This window comes from Amblyomma maculatum, chromosome 9 (genome assembly GCF_055883805.1).
Source record: "Amblyomma maculatum isolate TAMU_Amacu chromosome 9, ASM5588380v1, whole genome shotgun sequence".
In the NCBI taxonomy this organism is placed as follows: Eukaryota; Metazoa; Arthropoda; class Arachnida; order Ixodida; family Ixodidae; genus Amblyomma; species Amblyomma maculatum.
In genome coordinates this window covers 82878264-82904793 of record NC_139352.1, presented here as the reverse complement: position 1 = coordinate 82904793, position 26530 = coordinate 82878264, and the positions used below count along the sequence as shown (strand labels likewise).

Here is a 26530-nt window from a genome sequence, read left to right as displayed (position 1 = left end):
GTACGGTTGAAGTCTATCCTGTACAAAATATTAAGAACGACTTTTTCAAGCTATAAAGCTTTGCGAAATTGAGGATTCGGTTCACAAGAGAGATCAAGACTATACTGAGTAGAACATGGTCAACAATAGCCCAGAAGAGCTAGTATAATGCACTGGACAAGCAAGAACAGTAGGATGGACAATCGCCAACTCCTTCAATTTTTGTTACCCTTGAATTGTGTTCTGCACAAAACATTTAAACGCAGTTTCTTTTTTCCACCAAATCAAGACAAAAACGCGTTGCCACGTCAGTCAGACAACATTTCCGAGGTCACCAAGGAGAACAAGGCCATCAGCAAAACAACGACTAAGTGTGTCGACAGCTTCTCGGGTGCTCCTCCCGCTGCCCATCGAGCAAAGTAGAAGGCCGAGATGTCCATGAGCTGGCGACGGCGCACCATGTTGGTGAAGAGCAGCTCGTTGGCCGCCAGTAGACGACAGGTGGACGCCGGCACCCTGCGCGTCACGTTCTTGAGCCGGTAGCCGACGACGTCGCCGCGGAAGACGAACTGCGGCGGGAACACCTTGTCCGCCGGTTCCTCTGAGTCAACGCAGTCGCCGTACATGGCCATGCGCGCTTTGCGTAGAGCAAACACCTGCACGCATGCGCAGTGCTGTATGCTTCAGTTCAGTTCAGTCGTGTCCGACTCTTCGTGACCCTATGGACCATGTCACGCCACGCTTTCCGGTCTCTCACTATCTTCCTAACATCACATAACTTCATCTGCAGTGCCTCGAGGATGCCATCTAACCATCGCGTTCGCTGCCTACCCCTTCGCCGGCGACCCTCAACCTGTATAATCATCATCATCATCATCATCATCATCATCATCATCACCATCATCATCAGCCTGATTATACCCACTGCAGGGCGAAGGCCTCTCCCATATTTCTCCACTTCACCCGGTTTTGTACTAGCTGCATCCACTTGACCCCTGCGAACTTCTTAATCTCATCCGCCCACCTAACTTTGTGTATGCTTTCTGTAACTTTCAACCTGTATGCTTACTCGTAAACAAAACACCTATGTCAAAGCACCTTTTCTTAGACCTTGTGAAAGAGGGCACGGGCAGAGGCATATTATTTTTTTATTATTGTGGAGTAACCTCACCATAATATATGTTGTGAAAGAGGGAGCAAAGCTCATGATATTACTTCTTTTATGCTTGCCTCCAGAGATCTTTAATATTATCAGTTGAGCAACGTCTCATAGGGCCAATGTGTAAAAAAAGCGGTTTTGATTGGTCAGAAATCCGGTGTATAAGAAAGGTGGCGGCGACCGCGGCCGATCAAAGAAACCGTCTGAGTTGCAAACGTTCAGGTTGTTAATAAATGCACTACCAACCAGAAAATAAAGTCAGATGAGCTGCAATAGCAAAACTTCCTTAACGTAATAGCCGTGAATTAAAGTGGAACAGAAGGAACAAAAAAGAATTTTCAGATAGCAATAACGCAATAGCGCATTACTTTTATTGGGCGCTTCTAGCTGGCGCTACAGTCTATAAGGACCCGAGAAGCGGATACTAAAACTGGTAACTTTTTGAAGTGGAGTTTCCCAGTTGGTATGATGAAAAAGCTCTGCTTAATTTCTTCAAGTGCACGCGACACTTTAGCAAGGTATATGGTAATGAGCAAGGACAATGTGGGCGCTACGGATGTACTTCTTGTGCGGTAAAAAGCACGCAGTTTAACGGATTAAAATACCCACATCTGGGCCAGCATTGACGATGATTTTAAATACGTGGGCCATCAAAATTATTACATATAAATATTGCATGCCAAGGGGCTTTGAGAAACGTGGATACCTTCTGCGTAAACGAATGAGGTGTCTGAATAACCAACTGAAAATAAAGGAAAAATCGAAGGCAACACTGCCTGAAGTAGCGCTCCTCACTTACGAGGATGCCCACTTATATATTCGGTGGAGGCGAAAAGCAAAAGCGCCCGTGTGCTGTCTGATGTCAGTGCACGTTAAAGAACCCCCCGCAATACAACCCTATATATATATATATATAAAGGGTTGTATTGCGGGGTTTAACGTCACAAAGCGACTCAGGCTATGAGAGACGCCGTAGTGGAGGACTCCGGAAATTTCCACCATCTATATATTGTAAAAGAAGGCTAGGTCGAGACGGCGAGGTCGTGACGGCAAGGACAGCGAAGCCTTGTCTAGCGTTTTAATCCGATCACGAACCCAGGCGCGCGCCGGAGCCGGCGCCACGGGACGATGATGATGGTATGTACAAATGAAAGAAGAAGATCATGGCATGTACAAATGAAAGAAGGTCCATAGAAGGCTCACACAATCTGCCCGGGGGGTCGGAAGCGGCCAGCCTGGTCGCTCCTAATTAACCGATGTACCGCGGCGCACAAACGGTTTCAAGCGAGAAACATGAACACTTTCAGTTCCACGGTGGCGTCGATCAGCTGGGTGATCAACAGGCGTGACTTTGTAGTTAACTGGAGAAGTTTGGCTGATAATCTCGTAGGGACCAAGGTAGCGGTGGTGGAATTTGTCACTAAGGCCAGGGGTGCGCAGTGGTGTATACAGCAGTACTTCGTCACCGGGACGATAAGAGACCACGCGATGCGTAGAATCGTAGCGACTCTTGCGGTCTTCCTGGCACGCTGCTGTGTTGAGGCGGGCAAGATGACGGCATCTGGCCACACGAGATAAGAACTGGGTAGGTACTGATGTGGAGTAGTCGGGCGTAGAGAAGAAGGAAGCGTCGAGAATTGTAGTTGGAGGACGGCCATAAACGAGGAAAAATGGAGAATAACCGATAGTCCGCTGTACTGCTGTGTTATAGGCGAAAGTGACGAATGGTAGAATAGTGTCCCAATTTCGATGATCCGGTGTGATGTACATGGAGATCATATCCGATAAGGTGCGGTGAAATCGCTCAGTCAGCCCGTTAGTCTGGGGATGGTAGCTTGAGGTTGTCTTATGAAGGGTGGATGACGCGTTAAGAACTTCGGCAACGACTGCCGATAAGAAGGACGTCCCGCGGTCACTTAGGAGCATCCGAGGAGCGCCATGACGCAATACAATTGATCGCAAGAAGAAATTTGCTACTTCTTGAGCGGAACCGGTCGGTACAGGTGCTGTCTCAGCGTAGCGTGTAAGGTGGTCGACAGCTATTATAATCCAATGGTTACCCCCATCGGAGAGAGGTAGCGGACCATATAAGTCGATGCCGACTACGTCGAATGGCGTGGCGGGACAGGGAACAGGTTGTAGAAGGCCAGCGGGCGAAGACGTCGGCCGTTTGCGACGTTGGCATAGAGGGCAGGATGCGACGTATTTGGCAACGCAGGAAGATAGGCCAGGCCGAAAGAATCGTTTATATATTGTCACGTACAAGGTGATTGAGGATATCAAGGATAGCAGGGGGTTAGCTCCAATACAACAGCGGTGAGCAGCACAGACGCAAAACCCGCAAGCGACACTTCGTCGTCCTTCACTCAGTCATGCGCCACCTGGCAACGCTAGGTGGCATTACCCCCCCCCCCCCCCTTCCGAAAAAAAAAATGGAAAAAAAAGTGGAGACGGCCGGTGAGAACGGTCAGCAAAGTAAGGGGGTGGTCACAGGAGGTGGCCCTGCGTTATCGTTGGCAGTACGGCTTCAGCCGCACAATGTGCACAATGTCCGAGCTGGGCTTTCGACGTTTTGAAAGTGCGGCGCCGTCTGGAATAACTTCATAACTGAGGTCACTCACACGACGCAACACTTTGTACGGCCCGAAGTAGCGGGAAAGGAGTTTCTCTGACAAGCCTGGACGGCGAACTGGTGTCCACACCCATACTTGGTCCCCAGGTTTGTAGTGAACCTGGCGGTGCCGGAGGTTGTAGCGGTGCGCGTCAGAGGTCTGCTGCCGTCCGATGTGCACACGGGCAAGCTGGCGGGCTTCCTCAGCGCGGATGGCATACTGCTGGGCATCTGGGGGAAGCTGGTCATCATCTGGGCACGGGAGCATGGAATCGAGCATGCTCTGAACTTCACGCCCGTACACAAGTCGAAATGGTGTGAAGCGCGTTGTTTCTTGTTGGGCTGTATTCTACGAAAATGTGACGTACGGCAGCACCTCGTGCCAGGTCTTGTGCTGCACATCGACGTACATTGACAACATGTCCGCAATCGTCTTATTTAACCTTTCGGTAAGACCATTGCTCTGCGGATGGTACGCTGTGGTCTTGCGATGGGTCGTGTAACTCAACTCAAATATGTGGTCGATGAGCTGCGAAGTGAAAGCTGTCCCTCTGTCGGTAATGACATACGAAGGGGCGCCATGCCGCAAGACTATGTTATGCATGAAAAACTCGGCTACTTCGGAAGCTGTGGCATGAGGGATTGCCTTTGTCTCAGCGTATCGGGTCAGGTAGTCAGTAGCGACTACTATCCATTTGTTTCCGGCCTGCGACAAAGGGAAAGGGCCAAGGAGATCCATGCCGATTTGGTCGAACGGAATACGTGGTGCTGTAACGGGCTTAAGAAATCCGGCAGGCTTCAGGGGCGGTGTTTTACGGCGCTGGCATTCGCGACAGCTTCTTACATAGCGTTTCACAGTTGAGGAGAGTCCTGGCCAGTAATACATGTTGCGGACTCGAGCAAGCGTCCGTAAGTAACCCAAATGACCAGACGTCGGTTCGTCGTGGCAAGCAAGTAGAATATCCGCACGGAGCTCGCATGGTACTACCAGAAGGTAAGCTCTTTCTTGGCCTTGGGAGTTTCTTTTATACAAGACGCCTTGCTGCATAAGAATGAACCAATGTGCCGGGATAGGCGTCGAAGGAGCGTCGTATCACGCCCTACCAGATAATCGATGAATGGAAGGATGTCTGGATCAGCTCTTTGTCGATCCCTGAGCTCAGATGCACTGAGAGCTCCTAGAAAGCCGTTGTCGCCATCGGCTGCAGCATCGTCAGTGTCAACGGGGGCTCGTGACAGCGCGTCAGCGTCTTCGTGTTTGCGGCCTGACTTATAAACAATAGTTATGTCAAATTCCTGAAGCCGTAAACTCCAGCGTGCAAGCCGTCCCGATGGGTCTCGCAGATTTGACAACCAGCACAAACAATGATGGTCCGTGACGACTTTAAATGGTCGGCCGTAAAGATAGGGGCGTAACTTCGTAGTGGCCCACACGACCACCAGGCATTCCTTTTCCGAGGTGGAGTAGTTCGTTTCGGCGCGAGAGAGTGTGCGGCTAGCATAGGCTATTACTCGCTCGATCCCGTCTTGATGCTGAACAAGGACCGCGCCAAGACCGATACTACTGGCGTCAGTGTGCACCTCTGTGTCAGCCGCTTCATCGAAGTGCGCCAGAACAGGGGATGTTTGAAGGCGCTCGCGAAGCAAAGAGAAGGCCGTCTGCTGATCAGAGTTCCACACAAAGGAGGTGTCCTTCCTTGTGAGGCGCGTCAGAGGTTCCGCAATTTGAGAGAAGTCCGCAATGAACCGCCGATAATATGCGCACAGGCCGAGAAAGCGCTGAACAGCCCTCTTGTTAGCTGGAATGGGAAACCGTGCAACGGCAGCAGTCTTATCGGGATCCGGGCGCACCCCATCAGCGCTCACAACATGGCCAAGGAACTTGAGTTCTGTATACCCGAAGTGGCATTTCTCGGGCTTCAGCGTGAGATCAGCAGAACGGAGCGCTTCCAGTACAGCTCGAAGGCGTTCGAGGTGTTGGTCAAATGTTTCGGAAAAAACAACTGCGTCGTCCAAGTACACAAGACAGATATGCCACTTGAGGCCAGTGAGGACGGTGTCCATCATCCTTTGGAATGTAGCTGGAGCAGAGCACAATCCAAATTGGAGTACTTTGAATTCATATAGGCCATCTGGAGTGACAAATGCGGTTTTTTCTCGGTCTTTTTCGTCTACTTCGATTTGCCAATAGCCGCTTTTCAAATCAATAGATGAAAAATACTTCGCACGTCGCAATCTGTCCAGTGAGTCATCGATGCGCGGCAACGGGTATACATCTTTCTTTGGCACATTATTCAATTTCCGATAGTCGACGCAAAATCGAAGAGTGCCGTCTTTCTCCTTGACCAGGACTACTGGTGAAAACCACGGACTTTGTGAAGGCTGCACAACACCATCATCCCGCATCTCCTGAGCCTGCGTCTGGATCACTTCTCGTTCTTTGGCAGACACATGATAAGGCTGCTGTCGTATAGGGCGAGCGTCTTCATAAGTAATGATGCGATGTTGTGTGATGGGCGTTTGAGGAACCTTCGAGAAAGAAGCAAAACAGTGCTTGAAGTCCAGCAATAGTGGCTCTAAGGCCCGCCGTTTCTCCTTTGACAAGTGGCAGTTAATGTCGATGTTGTCAAGAGATGGCTCATTAGTTTCGACTGCCGTGGATGCAAAACAGACCGGATCGTGCGTAACAGGGTCAGCTAAAGCGATAGCAGTTCTCGGAAACAAGTGCCGGTGCTCATTAGAAACATTTGTGACAAGGAGTGCAGCCCGGCCATTGTGAAGCGACAATAAACTTCGAGCAGCGCAGATGCCTTGAACAAGCAGGAGTGAATGGTTCGCTTCCGCTACAGCATCGCCGGCACGGAAATCGACACAGGTAACTTCCACAAGAACACTGCTTCGCGGCGGCAGCGAGACGCTCTCGGCGGAAACGCGAAGTGTGGCATTGCAAGGACTGCTACTATTTCGTTCGGCAGATTGTCCCATCGAAAATGTGACGCTTCTATTTCGCAGGTCGACAACTGCTCCGTACTCTCGCAGAAAGTCAATGCCGAGGATAAGGTCACGGGAAGAGTCACTCAAAACGACGCAACTAACGACGAACGTATATCTGTTAATCTGAATACGAGCCGTGCACATCCCCTTTAGGTAACTATATCACCGCCGGCGGTTCGAAGGTATACACCTGGCCAAGCAGTGAGCACCTTCTTCAAAACAGTCGCCATGCGACCACTCAAAATCGAATAATCCGCACCGGTGTCCACTAATGCATTGACTGTAGTACGACCGTCTAAAATAACAGGAATGTCCAGAGAAACGATTTTGGCTTCCCTAGGGGACGATACCAGCAGCTCGCGGTCGGATCGAAGCGGCGACGACGGGAGGTCTTCAACGCAGCGACTACCAGCGGCCTCGCCCACGAAGGTCGCTGTTTTCAGTTTTCCCTAGCAGGGCTAGACGAGCGGCCTTGCCCCTCTCGCGAGGAACATTGGGTGGACGTCGATGAGCGCCTTGGTGAAGGGGAGCGGGACTGACGCTGCGTACGACATGAACGCTGTTCCGCCCGGTACTATTCAATAACTCGGGGTCGTTGACCAAACCGGGGAGGAGGCGAGTCGATGCGGAAGCTGTGAAGACCGAGGCGTCGATAAGGACAATCCCGGTAGAGATGGCCTGGTTCACCGCAGTGGAAGCAGAGTGCACGGCGGTCAGGCGTGCGCCAAATGCCGGCTTTGTGTCGGGGCAGGGGACGTTCGTCGAAGTACTGCACTGGTTGCACCGAGGGCAGCGGAACTGTAGGCGGCGCGGGAATGGGTGGCGGTGGAGGGGGAGCCTGACTCTGCAGAACTTCCGCATATGTGGGACGATTTTCGGTCCTCGACAGCAATGGCGGGCTCGTAACTATAGGCGAAAGAGGGCTCTTGAGCGCCTGACGTACCTCCTTCTGCACTATAGCAGAAACGGAAGCTGGCGATTGCTGCAGGGGGTTCCAGAATTTTCTCAGTTCTTCGCGCACGACACTGCGAATGAGTTCACGCAAAGCATCACGATGCCGCTAAATATATATATATATATATATATATATATATATATATATATATATATATATATATATATAGGATGCGAGAACATTTAATGTACTTGGCCGCTTAAAAATTATAGAGCGAAGGGTACGCTTCATTTAAAGAAACATTTTATTGGACTCGACGTTTCGACCAGAAGCTGGCCTTCATCCTCACCACTCCTGATGAAGGCCAGCTTCTGGTCGAAAGTCGAAACGTCGAGTCCAATAAAATGTTTCTTTAAATCAAGCGTACCCTTCGCTCTCTCTCTCTCTCTCTCTCTCTATATATATATATATATATATATATATATATATACACGACTGCTTCCATTTGTGTGGTTCATTACGGGTTAGAAAACGTTCTGGAGTCAGTCATAATCCTTAAAAACCTTCTTTAATAAAGTAACTTAAACAAATTTCATTATAGTATAACAATGACATATATATATACACGAATACTTCCATTTGTGTGGTTCATTACTGGTTAGAAAACGTTCTGGAGTCAGTCATAATCCTTAAAAACCTTCTTTAATAAAGTAACTTAAACAAATTTCATTATAGTATAACAATGACATATATATATACACGAATGCTTCCATTTGTGTGGTTCATTACGGGTTAGAAAACGTTCTGGAGTCAGTCATAATCCTTAAAAACCTTCTTTAATAAAGTAACTTAAACAAATTTCATTATAATATAACAATGACATATATATATACACGAATGCTTCCATTTGTGTGGTTCATTACAGGTTAGAAAACGTTCTGGAGTCAGTCATAATCCTTAAAAACCTTCTTTAATAAAGTAACTTAAACAAATTTCATTATAGTATAACAATGACATATATATATACACGAATGCTTCCATTTCTGTGGTTCATTACGGGTTAGAAAACGTTCTGGAGTCAGTCATAATCCTTAAAAACCTTCTTTAATAAAGCAACTTAAACAAATTTCATTATAGCATAACAATGACATATATATATATACACGAATGCTTCCATTTGTGTGGTTCATTACTGGTTAGAAAACGTTCTGGAGTCAGTCATAATCCCTAAAAACCTTCTTTAATAAAGTAACTTAAACAAATTTCATTATAGTATAACAATGACATGTATATATACACGAATGCTTCCATTTGTGTGGTTCATTACAGGTTAGAAAACGTTCTGGAGTCAGTCATAATCCTTAAAAACCTTCTTTAATAAAGTAACTTAAACAAATTTCATTATAGTATAACAATGACATATATATATACACGAATGCTTCCATTTGTGTGGTTCATTACGGGTTAGAAAACGTTCTGGAGTCAGTCATAATCCTTAAAAACCTTCTTTAATAAAGTAACTTAAACAAATTTCATTATAGTATAACAATGACATATATATATATACACGAATGCTTCCATTTGTGTGGTTCATTACTGGTTAGAAAACGTTCTGGAGTCAGTCATAATCCCTAAAAACCTTCTTTAATAAAGTAACTTAAACAAATTTCATTATAGTATAACAATGACGAGTCAGGCAACACCTAAGCATGGCCTTTTGCACCCTGAAGTCTCCTCTTTAGGGCTTCAAGTTGATCGATTTCCACGCAGATGAAGATCGAAGAAAATATGTTTTGAACTCTATCATTTGCACTTGTGCATATTACTATCGCATCATTTCCTCGAAATCACATGACATCAGATTCGGAGCCTGCTTGCAAGCCCAAAATGCATGAGCACGATGAATGAGAGCACGGGCACAAGTTGCGCTACGTTTCGATCTACGCACGCAAGCTGACACACCTCTTCCTTCATTCTGTCCGCGCCGAACGCGGCGATGGACTCGAGCAGCTTGCTCTTGAAGAACCCGTAGAGCGCCACGTCCACGTAGTTGGCCGTGAGTATGGCGCGGCGGGCCTTGTCTGGTATGCGACTTGGCAGGAACTGCGAGCTCCGCGCGTTCTGCTGGAAGCTCACCTGCGCGAGTCACGTGTACATCATCATCATCATCATCATCATCATCATCAGCCTGACTATACCCACTGCAGGGCGAAGGCCTCTCCCACATTTCTCCAATTAACCCGGTTCTTTGCTAGCTGCATTCACTTGACCCCTGCGAACTTTTTAACCTCATCCGCCCACCTAACTTTCTGCCGCTCCCTGCTACGCTTTCCTTCCCTTGGAATCCAGTTTGTTACCCTAAGCGACCATAGGTTATCCTCTCTTCGCACGTGTACAGCTCAAGGGCAATTCATAGCCATGCACGAAGCATTAGCCACGGTTTACATTTTACAAGGCGTGCACATCAGTTTCGTCTGCCTTACGTACAATGTGATTCCCATTTAAAGGAAACACTCCAGGGCTGCATTCCAGCCTCACCGTCGTAGTCAAGACCTCATGGTTGTTCCCTAGTTGAGTGTGCCGGCGCTGTAAGTAGAAGCTTTGGCGTTGAGGGAAGACACGTAACGCGCGGTGAGATATTTCAGTTTCAAATACTTTAGACTGAGGCTGCACCACGAGGAAGTTGAATGACAGCTTGTGTAAATAATTCCTCACAGGGCCCATCCATATCGATTGTCATTTGGTTCCACTTATCAAATATTATTTCCAATTTGTGGGACGTCTACAGCGCACCTGTATCTCTCGTTTGGTGCTCACCTACTCGAATGACTGTTGTTGCGTGTTCATGGATGGAAAAACCTGCACTTGAGCTCTTATCCGGCCTGTACGATCATCAGCATGGTACAAACGTGCCTGGATAGTATTGCAAATGGACAGTAGGCGCACGCGCGATCTTTTTAGTCACGACCTACAAGGTCGGTATAGATATTCTCACAAGAAGCCGTATGTAAGCCATCGCTCTATAAGTCACGTAATAAGATTACAGCGCTGGCGCGAGAACGGTACCACGGCCTTACCACGTCGTTGGTGGTCCAGCAGAGCGCATGCTTGAGCAGCACGAGCGACTCGTCCATGAGCTCGGCGACGAGCACAAGGTCAATCTCGGAGTCCAGGCGGCGGATGAAATCGACTACTTTGTGTGAGTCGTTCATGGAGAGCAGAGGCAAACCCAGGTCGAAGGACATCTGGTTGGTGCCGATGCGGCCGTGGTGCGTACGCAGGCCAGCTAGGTACGACATGAAATGGCCCTTGCCGAGAGTGTCCTGCCAGTGTGACGAGAAGCAGGTCAACACACTGGGTATGCGTGCATGCAATTAATGATGTAAGCAGCGCAAAAAAAAAAGGAACAAGAGAAAGGGACACACAACGAGTGCTGCCTGTGTACTTTCCCTTACCCCTTGTTATTTGTGCTCTTTACGTCATGAATATATACCACCTAGCCCAACTCAACGGCGTTAGCTTTTACTCATCATGTTTCTCGATTTCTTGGGGTTTGTTCGGCGTGAAATTTTTTGTCCCACAAATTCAAGATGGCGGTCTCCATCGTAAATTGAGCGACTATGACGTCATAATCCAAAATGGCGGCTAAATTTGGGTGCCAATATTGACGTCATAATCCAGTATGGCGGTCAAAAGTGAAACCACGTGATTATGATGAAGTAATCGAAGATGGCGGCAGAGTTTCGTAATCAAAAATGGGAAGCGGCCACCAAATTCGGGTTCCAAAGATGACGTCACGATCCAATGTGGTGTATAGAAGTGAAAACACGTGATTATGACGTCAGGGGACGAAATCGCGCTTAGTTTCTGTTTCCAAAATCCAAGATGGCTACAATCGATGTAACGTCATAGCCAAGATGGCGGCCATAAAATTAGCTGTGCTACATAGCTTCCTCGGTCGCCCGATGCTTAAAAGTCAACTTCATATTTTCAGTATGCCCCTGCTTTCAGCGTTGCTCGTGAGCCGGTTAAGCCCGCAGGCACAAGTAAGCTCGGAGACCCCAGATCCAAGCCTTGCACAAGCACTGCTTACGTCTTCATACACGACGATGCACTTTTAATGAAACTCGCTACAGTTCTGCGAGTACTCCGTACCAGTTCTCGTGGCAATAATAATTGGTTCACTGGAAGGGAAAGGCGCGGTAACTGTCTCACTCGTTTTCTGTGGACACCTGAACCGCGCTGTCAGGGAAGGGAGCAAGGCGGGAGTTAAAGTGGAAAGAGAGAAAGAGGAGCCGTAGTGGAGGGCTACGGAGTAATTTCGACCACCTGGGGATCTTTAACGTGCGCTGACATCGCACAGCACACGGACGCCTCTTCGTGACAATTGGCGTAAGCCGTTTGTGAGATACATTCAGGAAGACGCGTTAAAGACGCGCCAATCCAACGCACCTCAATATCATCGATGTGTACCCCCTTGAGCTTGAGGGTGGCAGCAAGCGATTCAAACATGGCCATGGGTTCCCTGACGATGGAGATGATGAAGACGTCTTTGCCCAGAACGCTGGCGTATTCCTCCCGCGAAGAGAAGCGGTTGTGGTGAGCCAGGATGTGATACTGCTTGCCGTAACGGTCCAGGTTGGGCACCATGCTACGATGGAACCTTGAAGGCAAGAAAAGGGGACGCTATTTCCATGCTCGGAACCACTCAACAGCAATCGGTACGAGTAGCTTTGGTCATTTCTAATCTGCTGTTTTACTGCTTGCCGTTGCTGCCTTTGTTTTCGGCTAAAGCCGCTTTTTATAAACAATTCAGTCGACCTGGAGTGTATTGACGTGTCTTTGGTGAGTAACTTGGGAACGCCGGAAAAGTCTGAAGAATATAGGCGCTAACGGTTGTTCCGAAAGCGAGAAAACTAAAGATCCGCAGCGGCGATGGTGAAGACGCTAAGGAAAGCTCAGTGGTCTGCCTGGCAGCGAAAGGCGCTACATCAAGCGCTGCCGTGGCGACCCACTCGGAGACAGAATAAAATTACGTGGGACTTTAGCGACTAAAGTAGTGAAAAGCGAAAGCCTGTGTGCCGCATTCTGCTACGCAACTGGCACTAATTAGTAATTAATGATTTGCTAGGTAATTAATTAGTAATTAATTCATCATTGCTTGCCATATGACCATATAAGGCACTCATACGCGCATACTGTGGTGGTACTCTGTGATTGGTCGTACACCTCTATGACGTCATCTCGCCTCGAACAATCAGAGCCGCTGCAAAAGGGGGAATATTTTGTCCACGACAGCATGAGCCATTAAAGGCTTTCGCCTTAAAAGTGTGCATACCAGTGACACGATTTAAGTGTAGCAGCTGCGTTTAAAGCTGGGTAACTAGGATTCAGTCCCGAACGAGACGGCAGTGTTTCGACCGAAGCGAAGCGCATAAGACGCCCGCTTCCAGTGCGACGCCAGTACAGTAGCTCACTGTGATTCCAGTGCACGTTTCAGATAGCAATGTCGCGGACAATAAGGTGAGGCCACAGCGGAGACGCAAAAAGTGGACGTAAAATGGGACGCCACGCGGCTTTGCACAGTGTAATAGAAGAGCCATTTTTTAACCTACACCAGCTACACCAGTGTAGCAAATCTCCGATACCCCCAATGGTTTTTGTTACACTTATGTAGCTGGTGTAGGTTAAAAAAAATTAGTTGTGGTTAAACTCTGGTTAACCCTAGTTGAATTGCGATAGCAATGGCGGAAGCTTCTTTTGCCTCCTACATTATTCCCCTATCACGCCTTATCAGTGTAAGGTGCTACATTATTGGGGACACTAAAACTCATCCTTTAAGAGTATGATGCGGGAGCATAGTTCTGTGATGCGGTGTTCGAGGAAGCGCCAAATGAAGGGCGCCGCACCGACGCCTGGATCGAACGCCCGGCGGGGTCAGGAGGAGGAAGAACATTTATTTCCGCCGAATATGGCACGGCAGCCACCTACGGGTCCACACGCAGGCGTCCAGGGAGGAAGTATGTCGCACCGCGGCCAGAGGACACCCGGCCCCGTCTAGGAGAAGAGGTCTTCAGCCTCGGCCGCCAGGCGGACGGCGAATCGCTGAGTTTTTTCGTCGGAGCTTCTTAGCGTGGTCTTCCATTCATCGCTAGTTTTAATCACGTTGCGCCCTGGGGCACGAACGCATCTCCATATTATGTGGTCTAATGTTGCCACATGGCCGCAAAATTTACAAATTTCGGTTTCTGCACCGTCCCTCTTCCGCCCTCTGGCAGCCGTCCAACTCATCCACAGGGGCGAAAAGAAATTTCGAGCTTGGAGTTTTCTCCAGTCGTACGATTCCTTTTTACTCAGGGATCTATACGGTGGCGGATATATCCTCCGGTCTTCAGATTGTCGGTCGCATCCCTAAACGTACCAATACATTCTTTGCTCTTGGATGTTGTGGAGGCGTCCGCAGCACCCCGAGGTAGCGATGAGCAGGCGAGCATATGGGCGGCCTCGTTGCCGGCGAGGCCGGCGTGTGCTGGGGTCCAGATTATGGTCACGCTTTCGGCGAGAGACGACTCGTTCAGAATTTTTGCAGCACGACTGCTGACTCTACCCTTGCTAAAATTCCTAACCGCCGCTTTGCTATCGCTGATGACGTGTTTCACGCCTGGTCGTGCAATGGCAATGGCTATTGTAATCTCCTCCGCCTCTACCGGCGGTAGATCTCGGTTTATTTCGATTCCTATGGCGATCCCGGTGTCTAATAGGGCGACCGAGGTTACGTCGCCTTCTTTCCCGATCGCTGCATCGGTGTAGGCGACCGATCCCGGTGGGAGTTTGTTCAATTTGTTAGCGAGGTGCTCTGCTTTTCCTCCTCCCCTCGTCGTGTACGGGGTGCATGTTCTTCGGTATGGGCGAGACGTATAGATGCTTTCTGATTTCTCGATCTATGCTTTCTCTGACACTTTCGCCTTCCCCTGGCGCTAGTAGGTTTACCCAGTCGAGGATTTGCCTACCCGCCGCCGTTCCTGCGAGTCGCTCTCTCTGGGACAGCCTGACCGCCGCAGCTAGCTCTTTCCACTCATTATGCAACCACATTTTCTCTAGAATGTCGTTAGAAGTAGTTATGGGGAGTCCTAGAGCGCACTTCGTGCACCTCTTAATTATGGTGTTTAATTCGCGTTCTTCGGTCTTGTTGATATTTAGGAATGGAGTCGCGTAGCAGATTCTGCTCGTGACAAAAGCTTGTACGAGTCTATAGCCTCCGTGAGACCACTCCTTCTGTTGGACGTCTTCTTAAATACTCTGACTACGAGCTCCGCCTGATCTTTTAATTTCTTAATCAGGCTTTTGTTACTACCTCTGCGGTTCATTATCATACCTAATATTCCAATTTCATCTACTTTCAGGACTTCGTTCCCGTTGACTTTAATTTTGATATCTGGAGTTAGCTTCCCACTACTGCTGGTCATTACCAGGAGCTCCGATTTTTCTGGCGAACAGCATAGACCTACGTCCTCTGCGTGTTTGCTGATTATATCGGCTGCCTCTTGGAGCCTGGATGTGATGTACGAGTCTTTCCCTTCGCACATCCAGACGGTCACATCGTCCGCGTAGATGCTTAATTTTAAGTCATCGAGATGACCAAGCTTACGGGGGAGCTTCCTCATTACGACGTTAAAAAGGAAAGGTGAGAGTACAGCCCCCTGCAGAGTGCCTCTGTTACCCAGCGGGAACTCCTCCGAATTTAAGCCCTGAAAGCTGATGATCGCAGTCCTGTCTCGCAGGAATGATCTAATGTAGTTGTAGGTTTTTTCGCCGACTCTTAGCTCAGCGAGCCCGTCGAGAATGGCGTCGTGGCTGACGTTGTCGAAAGCTTTCTTAAGATCTAAGCCTAGAATAGCTTTCGTATTTTTTTTCCTGAAGTCTCTGACTAAATCGTTATGTAGTCTGAGCATGGTATCTTGCGTACAGAGGCCGGGCCTGAATCCGACCAATTCAGCCGGCCACGCATCATTCTCGTCGGTGTATTTGGTTAGCCTCCTCTGAATGACTTTCTCATGCCTACGCAGGATGTTAGTGATATTGGGCGGAGATTCTCCAAGCCCGGTGGTTTTCCCTGCTTGTGGATTAGGGTGATCTTAGCCCTCTTCCACTCTTGGGGTACTTGACCACTCTCCCACACCTGATTTAAATATCTGGTTAGGGCATTGATAGATTCGTCGTCCAAATTTGCGAGCATCTTGTTATTAACGAGGTCCGGCCCGGGGGCCGAGCATCTTTTTAGGCCGTGCAGCTCCGCTCTGACTTCTGCCACTGTTATGGATGCGTCAAGCTCGCTGTTCGTCGGTCCGTTGTAATCTCTGTAATGCGCTGTGGCGGGGGGAGCTACGTACGTGGACTTTAGCTTGTCAATGAGCTGTTTGTCCGTACCTTTAAAGTTATACCTCGCCTTAACCTGTTCTATGTTGGCGGCCGTTTTGGACTTACTGGGGTCTATCAGGAACCTGAGCAGTTGCCAGGTCTTGGCCCCATTCATGGTGCCCTCCATTTCGTCGCATTTGTTATCCCAACGTTGCGACTCTAGTTTCCGGGCGTATTTTTCTATTTCGACGTTGTGTCTGGCTATCTCTCTCCTGAGATTTCGGTTCCACTTTTGCTTTTTGAGCTTCTTCGTTAGCTCTTCTTTCTTTTTGAACATGCCGAATAGCCTGCTATCCATCGCCTCAGGCAGAGCTTCGCCTTTAATTTCTTCGGTGGCCTCGTTTACATGGGTAATTAATTGGGCGGCCCAATTTTGAATGCACTCTATATCTCCAATTTCTTCCCGTTCTCTGATCTGTCTGAATTTATCCCAATCCACTTGGGCTTCCGTCCGATACACAGCGGGCTTAACGCTCACTTTCCTGCTTAGTTCTACCTCTAGCACGTAGTGGTCGCTACCTAGATCCTGATGCTTGTTCGTCCACTTGACTATGCCAGTTCTATGGCAGAGAGTCAAGTCCGGGTTTGTGTCCGCTGATACACTGTTGCCCACCCTCGTCGGGCATCTAATGTCGTTAGCGATGTAGAGGTTTGACTCATTGATATCTTCCAAAAGCGTTTTACCCTCCGGGCTGCTGGTCGTGTAACCCCATTCTCGATGTCTGGCATTAAAATCGCCGGCTATTATTAGTGGGATCTTACCTGCCAGGCTAATCGCTCTCTTAAATATCGGGCCAAACCTCGCCTTCGTGCACTTCGGGGAGCTGTACACAATGAGTAGAAATATGCTGCCTCTGTTCTTTTTACCGGTCAGGATTTCCACAAAGACCGTTTCGGTCTCCCTATTGACAACTTCGTGCTGGACGATGGCGACGTTGTTTTTGACGTACGTCACGACCTGGGTTTTACTTACCTTCCCGCTATCGTAGCTTTTGTACCCCGAAGGCTTCCATACATCTCGCGTTTCCTGCAGAGCCATTGCCAAAGGCTGTGTGTTCTGGCTAGCTACGTACTGTTGCAACAGCCATCGCTTCATTGACAACGACCGGCAATTCCATTGCCAAATTTTAGACGTTTTGGGATCCATTATAATTGTGATATTGTATATTGTGATATTATAATTGTGATATTGATTGTATATCCGATGCGTTGCAAAGGGCTTGAAGCATCGTTTCTAGCACTCCAAATCTCGCCTCGAGTTCCTTGTTCAGGTTCAATTCGAAGTCTATGATTTCATCCTTGACTAATTTTCAAATGCCACGTGCTTTCTGGCTTGCCCAATTACACTAGTGTTGTCTGATTTACGTTTCACAGGTCTAGCCTGATCGATATTCATTTCATCTGAGTCGTCACTGTCCCCGCCACAATTGCTCTCGCTTGCCCCACCGGGGCCCCGTATGACGGTCGGCCTGAGCATCGGAGGTGCGGGTGCAGGTGTAGCTTTTGCCTCTTTTAACTCTTTAATTACCTCGACTAGCGATTTGAGGGTTTCTTTAATCTCTTTGATGTCTTCTTTAATGATTCTGATTTCTTTGCTATGCTCGGCTTGAGTCTGTTGTAATTCCGAAAGTTCAAGTTTTTTTCTTTGGAGACCCCGCTAGCGAAGCTGACCGACTTACCACCTGCATTAACTTCTTCATTTGTCTTTGCTTGTCCGGCCGGCGTCTCCCCGGGCTTCGGCCAGTGCTTCTTGTCGTCCTTGGGTGGCGGTGGTTGTGGCGGCCCCCTGTTCTTGCTCTTAGATCTGGGCTCATCTCTGGTGACGGATGCGCTGGAGTCTCTCGCACGGACCGTTGTGCCCGCGGCGTCGCCTCTTCCTCTCGATCTGCCCCGGGGTCAGCTTCGTATATGCGTGAATCTCTTGGTGACGCCATTACCAGTCATGACGTCATGAACGGATGTGACGTCATTGTCACTTCCGGTTGTTAGACATGACTGGATGTGACGTCACGATGACGTAGCCATGTCTTCTCTCTCTTCTTCTGCTCTTCCTCCTCTTTTTCGGCTGTTCAAAGTCAAGCGTGGCGTCTGCCGGGTGGCACGCGACGGCTCGAAACCTCCCTGCCAGCCTCTAATCCGCGGGCGCACGACTCCCCATTTCCGATAGAATTAAAAGTTGTACAACCAACCAACCTGGCGCAGTACTGCTATCGCAATAAAAATTCTAGAAGGCACTTTGGACCACTAAACTGCGATGAGGTGAAATCCATTATAGCGCGGTGGATCGTAGCCCTCCACTACGGCACCTCTATCTACCTCTCTTCCTTCACTCCCACCTTCCTCCCTTTACGGCGGGGTACATGTGTCCGCCGAAAATTGACAAATACAGCGCCTTTTTTATCCTGTAAATTAATTTCAAACGCCACTGATGCCTGCCGTACTAACTCCTAGACATCTGGCCTGCTTCTGTTTGCGAAGGGTGGCTGTTCCTGGCCCTAAGGGGCTGGGACGGTAGGTCAGCGCCGCTTGCGGCGGTGGCTAGCCAGCCATCGCATTTTTATATGTTGAAGGCCGTCATTGCACCCGCCACCACTTAGGTGGTGGACGACGGCTGTTGCGGCGCGCGTCTTCCTCTCCCTCTTCTTTCTTGTCTATTTTCTCTTCTGTCCGCACGAGACAGCGGAGGTGGCCCAGCTGCAGAGCCAGTAGCAGGCCCGTGCATTTTCTTTTCCTTCTTCCTACAGCCACAACAACAGCTTCTGTTTGCTGTATTGTGCGGCGTTCGAAGAAGCTGCAAATGAAAGGCGCCGCACGGACACCTGGATCGTACGCCCGGGGCGGTATTACAGAACTGCGTTCAGTTCGGAACGCTCTGTGATTGGTTGGAAGCACTTCGCTTTTACGTCACGGCTCCTCCTGAGAGGATTTGAGCGGAAGTGCTTCCAACCAATCACAGAGCGTTCCGGAACTGAACGCCAACTGAACGCAGTTCTGTAATACCGCCCCCGGCGAGGTCAGCTTCGCTGCGGGGGCTAGCCTGCTACCTAATTTTTATGTTGTATAGGCCGTCATTGCACCCGTCATCGCTTAGGTGGTGGACGACGGCTGTTGCGGCACACGTCTTTCTCTCTCTTTTCTTTTTATTTCTTCTCTATTTCTCTTCTGTCCGCACGAGGCAGCGGAGGTGGCTCAGCTACAGAGCCAGTAGCAGGCCCGTGCATTTTCTTTTCGTTCTTGCTACAGCCTAAGCAAGGCGAAAGCCTTTAATGGCTCATGCTGTCGTGGACAAAACGTGTCCCTTTTGCGGCGGCTGTGATTGGTCGAGGCGTGATGACGTCATAGAGGTCTCGACCAATCACAGAACACCACCACAGTATGCACGAATGCGGGCCTTATATGGCCATACACCAATCAATACGCAATTACTAATTAATGACCACTTAACCAATAACTAAATAGTAACGACGAATTAAGTAATTGGTTAATTACCTAAATAGTGAATAATTGAATAAATAATTAGCTGTTTAATGCATAATTATTTAACGAATAATTACTTAAATAATTACTAATTAGTGCCAGTTGCGTAACGGAATGCGGCACTCAGGCTTTCGCCTTTCACTACTTTAATCGCTAAAGTCCATCGTAATTTTTTATTCCACTTGGAGGGAGTGAGAGGCCAGTCTCCTCAGCTTGTGACTTCCCCTTTGTAAAAGATGGTCCTTATGAAAAACTTCCCCAAATGTCCTAGCTAACCGAATTACACGGAAATTTCTATCCGCATCGTAAGTCGTCGGTTTGCTATTTTCGCGGTTGCTTCCACGTCCCTAACCATGTACTATAGAGCACTGTTTTTCTTTCATATTGCCCTTCGGCAGCTTAATCGCTATTGGGGAGTCGTCGATGCGCGAAATGTAAGTTCCTGTTCGAAAGTCATTCTGGCCTAATCATGCGGTTGGGGCATTGGACAAAACAGAATGTATTCTGTGGCCTCTTGTGCTTGCTAGTATACAGCATACATCACGTCCGTTTAGTCTGTATTCTGCCCGCCGAAATTCGATCGTCGAACCCCGCGTTATTTGGTTTCTTCTTCCTCTTCTAGTTTCATCGGTGCGCATGACACATAATGGCTTACTCTTTTCTTTCTTTTCCATCTTCTTGTGGAGAATGTCACCGCGTATAATGTGTCAAGAAGCCTAAAAAAAATTAATCACATATATACCGCGTTGTGCTTTGTTGTTTTTGGCCTTTTGAAAAATGGCACGTACCCACCATGGGAGATTGGCCAGGGTGTGGTGTCGTACACAAACTCAGTCACACGCAGACACAAGCTTGTCGCAAAGCGAGAATGTAAAGAATTGTAACAATGCAGCTATAAGAATTGTGGTTATAATAAATATGTAACAGGTGACATGTGGTTTTTTTCTACTACTACTAGTCAATCGTCTCCCTACTAAATAAAACTTCATATTGATAAAAATGCAATACCATATGTCTTCTTTTGTGCAAGTGGCTGTTGACTTTCTTCTAATGTATGTCATAACAAAGCCCCTTCTTTTGCATTAGTTTGCCAATTAGCTTAACACTTCGAGTCGCGGATTTCACCTCAACAGTAGCGTAAAGGACCCTTCTCGCTAGATCACGCAGTACGGGTAGAGTCCGTACGGGAGACTCACGGGCACACGGAAGGTTCCATTTCCAACGCTATGGAGGAGGGTGGCGCAGGTGAACACTCTCAATGATAGGCTACACGCAACTTAAATGAAGAGGCGTCCGTGTGCTGTGCGATGTCAGCGCACGTTAAAGATCCCCAGGTGGTCGAAATTACTCCGTAGCCCTCCACTACGGCTCCTGTTTCTCTCTTTCCACTTTCACTCCCACCTTCCTCCCTTCCCTTACGGCGCGGTTGCGGTGTCCACAGAAAACAAGTGAGACAGTTACCGCGCCTTTCCCTTCCTATGAATAAGGTTGGTTGGTTGGTTTGTGGGGTTTAACGTCCCAAAGCAACTCAGGCTATGAGAGACGCCGTAGTGGAGGACTCCGGGAATTTCGACCACCTGGGGTTTAACGTGCGCTGACATCGCACAGCACACGGTCGGACTCTCATGCTCCCCAGAGAAGTCTGAGCTACTTATACTTCGACCCACGACCCGCGGATGCCCCACCACACCGATTGTTATCGAAGTCGATGGCCGTCCCGTCCCAGAGGTGAATACGCTCCGGGTTCTGGGACTTCACATCCAGAACAACGGCAAAAACACATTAACTCTCAAGAAACTAAAGCGGGTGACAGGCGCGATATCGCACCTCATCCGACGAGTTTCGGGCCATCACAGAGGCATGAAGGAGAACGACCTATGTCGTCTAATTCACGCCTTCGTCCTCAGCCGTTTTTTATACACAGTCCCCTATCTCCGACTCAACAGGCAGGAAACGGACGCCTTGGACGTCATGTTGCGCACGGCGTTCAAGACGGCCCTACATCTCCCAATTAATACTTCCACAGAACGCCTTCTACAGCTTGGCCTCCACAACACAGTTGGGGAGCTTGTGGAGGCCCATCGCCAAGCCCAATACTTGCGTCTCACCAAGACCTCCACCGGTCGCCATATCCTGGAGACTTTAGACATTCGTGTCCCAGCGAATGACCCTACCCTCCTTCCCATACCTCGCCCCCTCCACCAAGACCTTCTCATCAAGCCTCTCCCTCGCAACATGCACCCCCAGTATAACGAGCAACGCCGCCGAGCCCGAGCAGCGGCGCTCCACAAATACTACGGCTCCGAAACGGACGCCGTATGGGTGGACGCCACATGCACGAATGAGGGAGCGGTATTGGCCGTCACAAATTCCTTCCTGCAGCCTGTTGCTACTGTCCCCCTCCCCTCGGTCACCTCCTCGGAGGCAGCCGAGGAAGCAGCCATCGCCTACGCGCTTGCACACACGGAAGCACGCTACATAATTTCCGACTCGAAAACTGCTCTACTAAATTTTGCGCGTGGTAGAGTTCACATTTCTGCATTCAGCATACTGAACTCGCCCGCCACTAACCCACCCCGCTATGTGGAGCTGATATGGGTGCCTGCGCACTCCGGGAATCCCGGTAACGAGGCCGCCAATGCGTTAGCCCGAGGTTATTTAAACCGGGCGCCGGCGGCCTCCGATCCGGGATTCACGCGTGATCGCATGCACTCCTTCAGTGAGCTAACGCAGGCCTATCGGGCCGAGCGACTACTCTATCCCCCACCTCACCCATCTTTAGACAACTACCACCAGACGCTCTGGCGACGACTACAAACGCGCACCCTCCCGTCTCCTTATAGTGCGTCTCGCCACCACCACACCCTCACCAATCCCTCCTGTACCCTTTGTAATAACCCCAACGCCACCCTCGCCCACATCCTGTTCCAATGCCCGGCGGATCCTCCCCCGCGGGGTCTAGAGCACCTTACCACCTGGGAGGACTGGGAGACCCTGCTGCACTCTGAGGACCCGGTTCGGCAGAAGATCGCCACAGACTGGGCTGTCGACGTCATGAACCATAGAAACATGAACGTTTGAGTGTAGTGGGGCCGTGCGGGGGCCCAGGGGCATGCATGCCCCAAACTCCTCTGTTTTAATAAAGTTATTACCACCTACCACCACAGCACACGGACGCCTTGCTTTTCGCCTCCACCGAAAAGCTGCCGCCGAGGCCGGGATTCGATCCCGCGTCCTTGGGAACAAATAAATCAGTTTAAATCAAATACCAGATAACGTGGAAGATGAAACAGCCATCGCCGTAGCTGAGTGGTAGAGCATCGTACACGAAATTAGGAGGCCGTGGGCTTGGATCCAACCGGCGGCATGTGGTTGGTTTAGAATTATAGCTCTATTACTATCATGATCCCCCTCCGGCGAGTTCCAGCATATGCTGTCTGGCTTCACAATTCGACCTGTTGTTACTGTTGCCACTGTAGGAAGAAGGAAAAGAAAATGCACGGGCCTGCTACTGGTTCTGTAGCTAATTTGACCTTAAATGCACAGGTCTTTCTAGTCACGTACGCCACACGCCCGAGCCAGCTGATGTGAAGAGTGATGAGGGTAGTCTACGGAGTTTCCATACGAACGCCGGTCCCAACTCAAATAGAAGCGGCGTACACGGACGCCTCTTCGTTTCGCCTCCATCGAGATGACTGCCGGCGGCTGCGTTTCGAAGGAGGCGAAACGAAGAGAGCGTCCGGGTGCTAGGCTAGATGGCGGGGAAATTACTCCATAGCCCTCCACTACGGCTCTTTCTCTTTCCACTTTCACTTCAACCTTCCTCCCTTCCCTAACGGCATATTTCAGGTGTCCACAGAAGCAAGTGTGACAGATACTTTTTCCTTTCTGTGAACCAATTATTATTATTATTATTATTATTATTATTATTATTATTATTATTATTATTATTATTATTATTATTATTATTATTATTATTATTGACACCTGAACAGCGCCATAAGAGACGGAAGGTGGGGATGAAAGCGGAGTGGAAGAGGTACCGCAGTGGAGGGCTGCGGAGCTATTTCGACCAACTTTGGATCTCTAATGTGCACTGACATCGCACAGCACATGGCTCTGTGAGGCATGCATACAGAGAACAATGGGTCCAATTGAAAGAGGATAGATAATCTCATGCAGCATACCTGGTGGGGTGGCCGAGGTAGACGTCGCGGGGCCCTATGGCGAAGGTCAGGTTGCGCGAGTAACCGTAGCGCATTAGGACGTTTTGCACCGACGTGCCCGCGCACTTGTGCGTCTTGATGAACGCCACCCGGTTGCGCTCCGAGCAGCCCGCTCCGAGACTGCGAAGTCAGTACGGACACATGACATAAATCAGTGCAAGGGCGTCACTGTCACGAAATTGGCGCACATTTTCGTTGAGTCAGCGCAGCGCGAAGGAAGCGCGCGCGTGGCATCGCGTGGAGGGTTCCAGAAGAGTGGAGAAACGTCTCCTTTTCCGCGCGAGGAGAGCTCGTAGCCTTGCGCGCATCGACGTCACCCCCTCCTCATCACTCGGCGGCGACGATGACTCACCCTGCCGGAAAATCAACTGGATGCCTCCAGAAGGTTCGGCTGAATCTAACCAATGACGACACGCGTCTCGGCGGGACGAAGAGAGGATGCTTGCAGAGTGAAAGTTGCGTTGTTGTGACAGACAGACCGCGGTGTCGTGCCCTATGTATTGATGTCGTGCCGCTTGGGCAAGCTAGTCAATGTTAGAGCCAGTGTTGCAGCGAGTGTTGCAGCTGCTCCTGGGGTCAACCCGCTGTCCGACCAGCCCACTGATCTGCGAGTGGTGGTGGTGGTGACAAACGTTTATTGATTTAAAAGAGGTGGAGGTATTATGCATGAGCTGGATCTTTGAATATCCCGCCCTTACAGAAAACTAGGTGGGGTCCCTAGTACGGGACCCCAGTGGCATCGGCCGCTGCCCGGGCGCGCTCGACCAAGGCCTTTTGGGCCTGCAGGTCATAGCAGCCGAGCAGGGTCGCCTCCCCGTCCTCCCTAGTGGGGTTGGGGTGAGGAGGAATAACTGGGTTGGATGTGCAAGCCCACACTACGTGGTATAGATGTCCGAAAACTTCTCCGCACAGTGCGGACAATTGCCCGGCGCACGTTTACAGGGCGGCCACATCGTGACTCTCCAGACGTCGGTATGCGACAGTGCCCGGGGAACAATTTGCTGTTTATTTGTTCTGAATCTGTATCTTGTAACTGTATATTGTGGAGCCTCTTTGTTATATCAGAGTCTCTTTAGGTGCATCTTTTGCATTGCCTTTCTGTGAACCCCTTGTCTGTACGTTTTAGTGTGAATTCCTCTGCATTATCTTTTGCTGTGTATAAAGTTTGTTTTGCTTGTTAATTCTGACTCCGCCCCTTACTCTAGCTTGAAACCGCGAAAACTGGGCACCAAACGGCCACCCCTTCTGTCGCTACAGGTAGCTGACTTCCTGCTGAGCTTGCCACACAATTCGAGGACATCTCCTTTGAGACCGAAACAGTTACCCCCACACACTCTGAGTGTGTTTGAGTGTGCGCACCAATATTGGCGCATCGTTAATAAATTATAATTATTAACAGGTGACCGTGACCACATTAACAAAGAAGCGGTCCAGTATTCTTGATTTAACACTGGCGTGTTGCCAGATTGGACACAGACGCCGGGGCTAGCGGGAAGAGAAGCCAAAAGAAAATCTTATGAAGATATGATTAAACGCGGGTAAACAGAGCATGACGAGCGATAGCCCGTTTTGCTCGGTTTTGCTAACACCGCGTGTTCATCTGACGTGATCATACGCCTATCACGCGATCTTTAACGTTGTTAAGCATCCCACCTTTCAAAGTTGAGGTCAGAGGTCATCAGTCATTATCGAGTGGTAGCTTAGTCATGCGATCATGCATCACCTTACCATAGTGTGTACACTGAGCGAGACTTGTCGCTACTCAGGCTGAGTCCTAGTTTGACCTTGGTAGCTAACAATGCTAGCACAGGGGCTAGTTGGTTGATTATAATGGGAATTTATGCGCTTCTTGCTAGCGTGTGTTGTCCTTCATCTGTCCCCTGTCTAGAAAGTAGCGCATAAATCCCATTTTGACCTTGGCTCACTGGGCGGAACCAAGGGGTACCCGAGTTTGTACTTGGAGAGGCATAGATCTACCGCTCTAAGTGTACTCTTTGTTTGATCTGCATAAGAGAAATAATTGATTTAAATACATCCGGAATAATTGTCATAGAATGCCATGATCAGCGTGGGCACTGCAATTGGGACAGATGGCTAGCTGTTTCTTGATCGATGTTTGCACCAAAGTTGAAGTAAGGAGGACGAGTGTGTGAACTTTGAGAAGCAAACGAATTTCTCTCGTACGAATCGTGAGTGGCGGCCCACGTAAACAAGGTTCAGGATCCCGACTTGACCTAGTTTACCTTTCTGCATTTGTTCCAGCTTCGGGAGTTTTAAAAGGGAATGTGAACCAGCCACCTTTTTGTGGATAACAAGAGGTACTTATGCTGTTCGGAAAGTAATTTTAAACGAAAATGCTCAACAGAACAGGGGAAAAAAATGTTTGTATTCGGTCCTCCAGTTTTCGTAACCTCTAATTCTTCCCCATTTGGCCGTTTAGGTCAAGCCAATGGCCAAACTTATGCAAGGGTTGCACTTTTCCCATATATAATGATACATATGTAGAAGGTTGACTCAACGCAATTGTCAAGAGAGATTTCCTATAGTTAAAGGTTCCCGTTCTTCGCCACCTGCATACATTCGGAACATTCCGCATTATGCTCCGCAATGCCGCTTGGAAAGCAATGCCACCCAAAGTACCCAAGCATTTTTTTCAGCGTGGTGTTGTCGCTCCCCTTTAGCGGAGAACTAAGGAGAACCAGGCTGCGACGGCGCCGGCGGCGTGTAGAAAAAAAGAGATTGGCCGAAAATGTTTGACGTCATACTCGGAG

At 49.2% G+C, this 26530-nt stretch overlaps 1 protein-coding gene across 1 annotated transcript; it reads right to left on the bottom strand.

The window, feature by feature from the left end:
- Positions 1 to 287: 287 nt before the first annotated feature.
- On the bottom strand, positions 288 to 25438 carry LOC146179616 (galactosylceramide sulfotransferase-like). Its single transcript, XM_084580221.1, has 6 exons — positions 25413 to 25438; positions 23721 to 23879; positions 12091 to 12301; positions 10716 to 10961; positions 9601 to 9774; positions 288 to 635 (listed from the first exon to the last, which is right to left on the bottom strand). Exons 1-6 carry the CDS (start codon positions 25436 to 25438, stop codon positions 288 to 290), a joined length of 1164 nt encoding a protein of 387 aa, XP_084436347.1.
- Positions 25439 to 26530: the final 1092 nt, after the last annotated feature.

What these genes read in the sequence shown, in the direction of transcription:
- LOC146179616 (XM_084580221.1), bottom strand. Translation starts at nt 25,438, where the DNA reads ATGACCTCTGACCTCAACTTTGAAAG. An exon ending in TCTGACCTCAACTTTGAAAG is followed by an intron (nt 23,880 to 25,412) that starts GTGGGATGCTTA and finishes CTGACTTCGCAG; the next exon opens with TCTCGGAGCGGGCTGCTCGG. An exon ending in CGGACAGAATGAAGGAAGAG is followed by an intron (nt 636 to 9,600) that starts GTGTGTCAGCTT and finishes GCATGCGTGCAG; the next exon opens with GTGTTTGCTCTACGCAAAGC.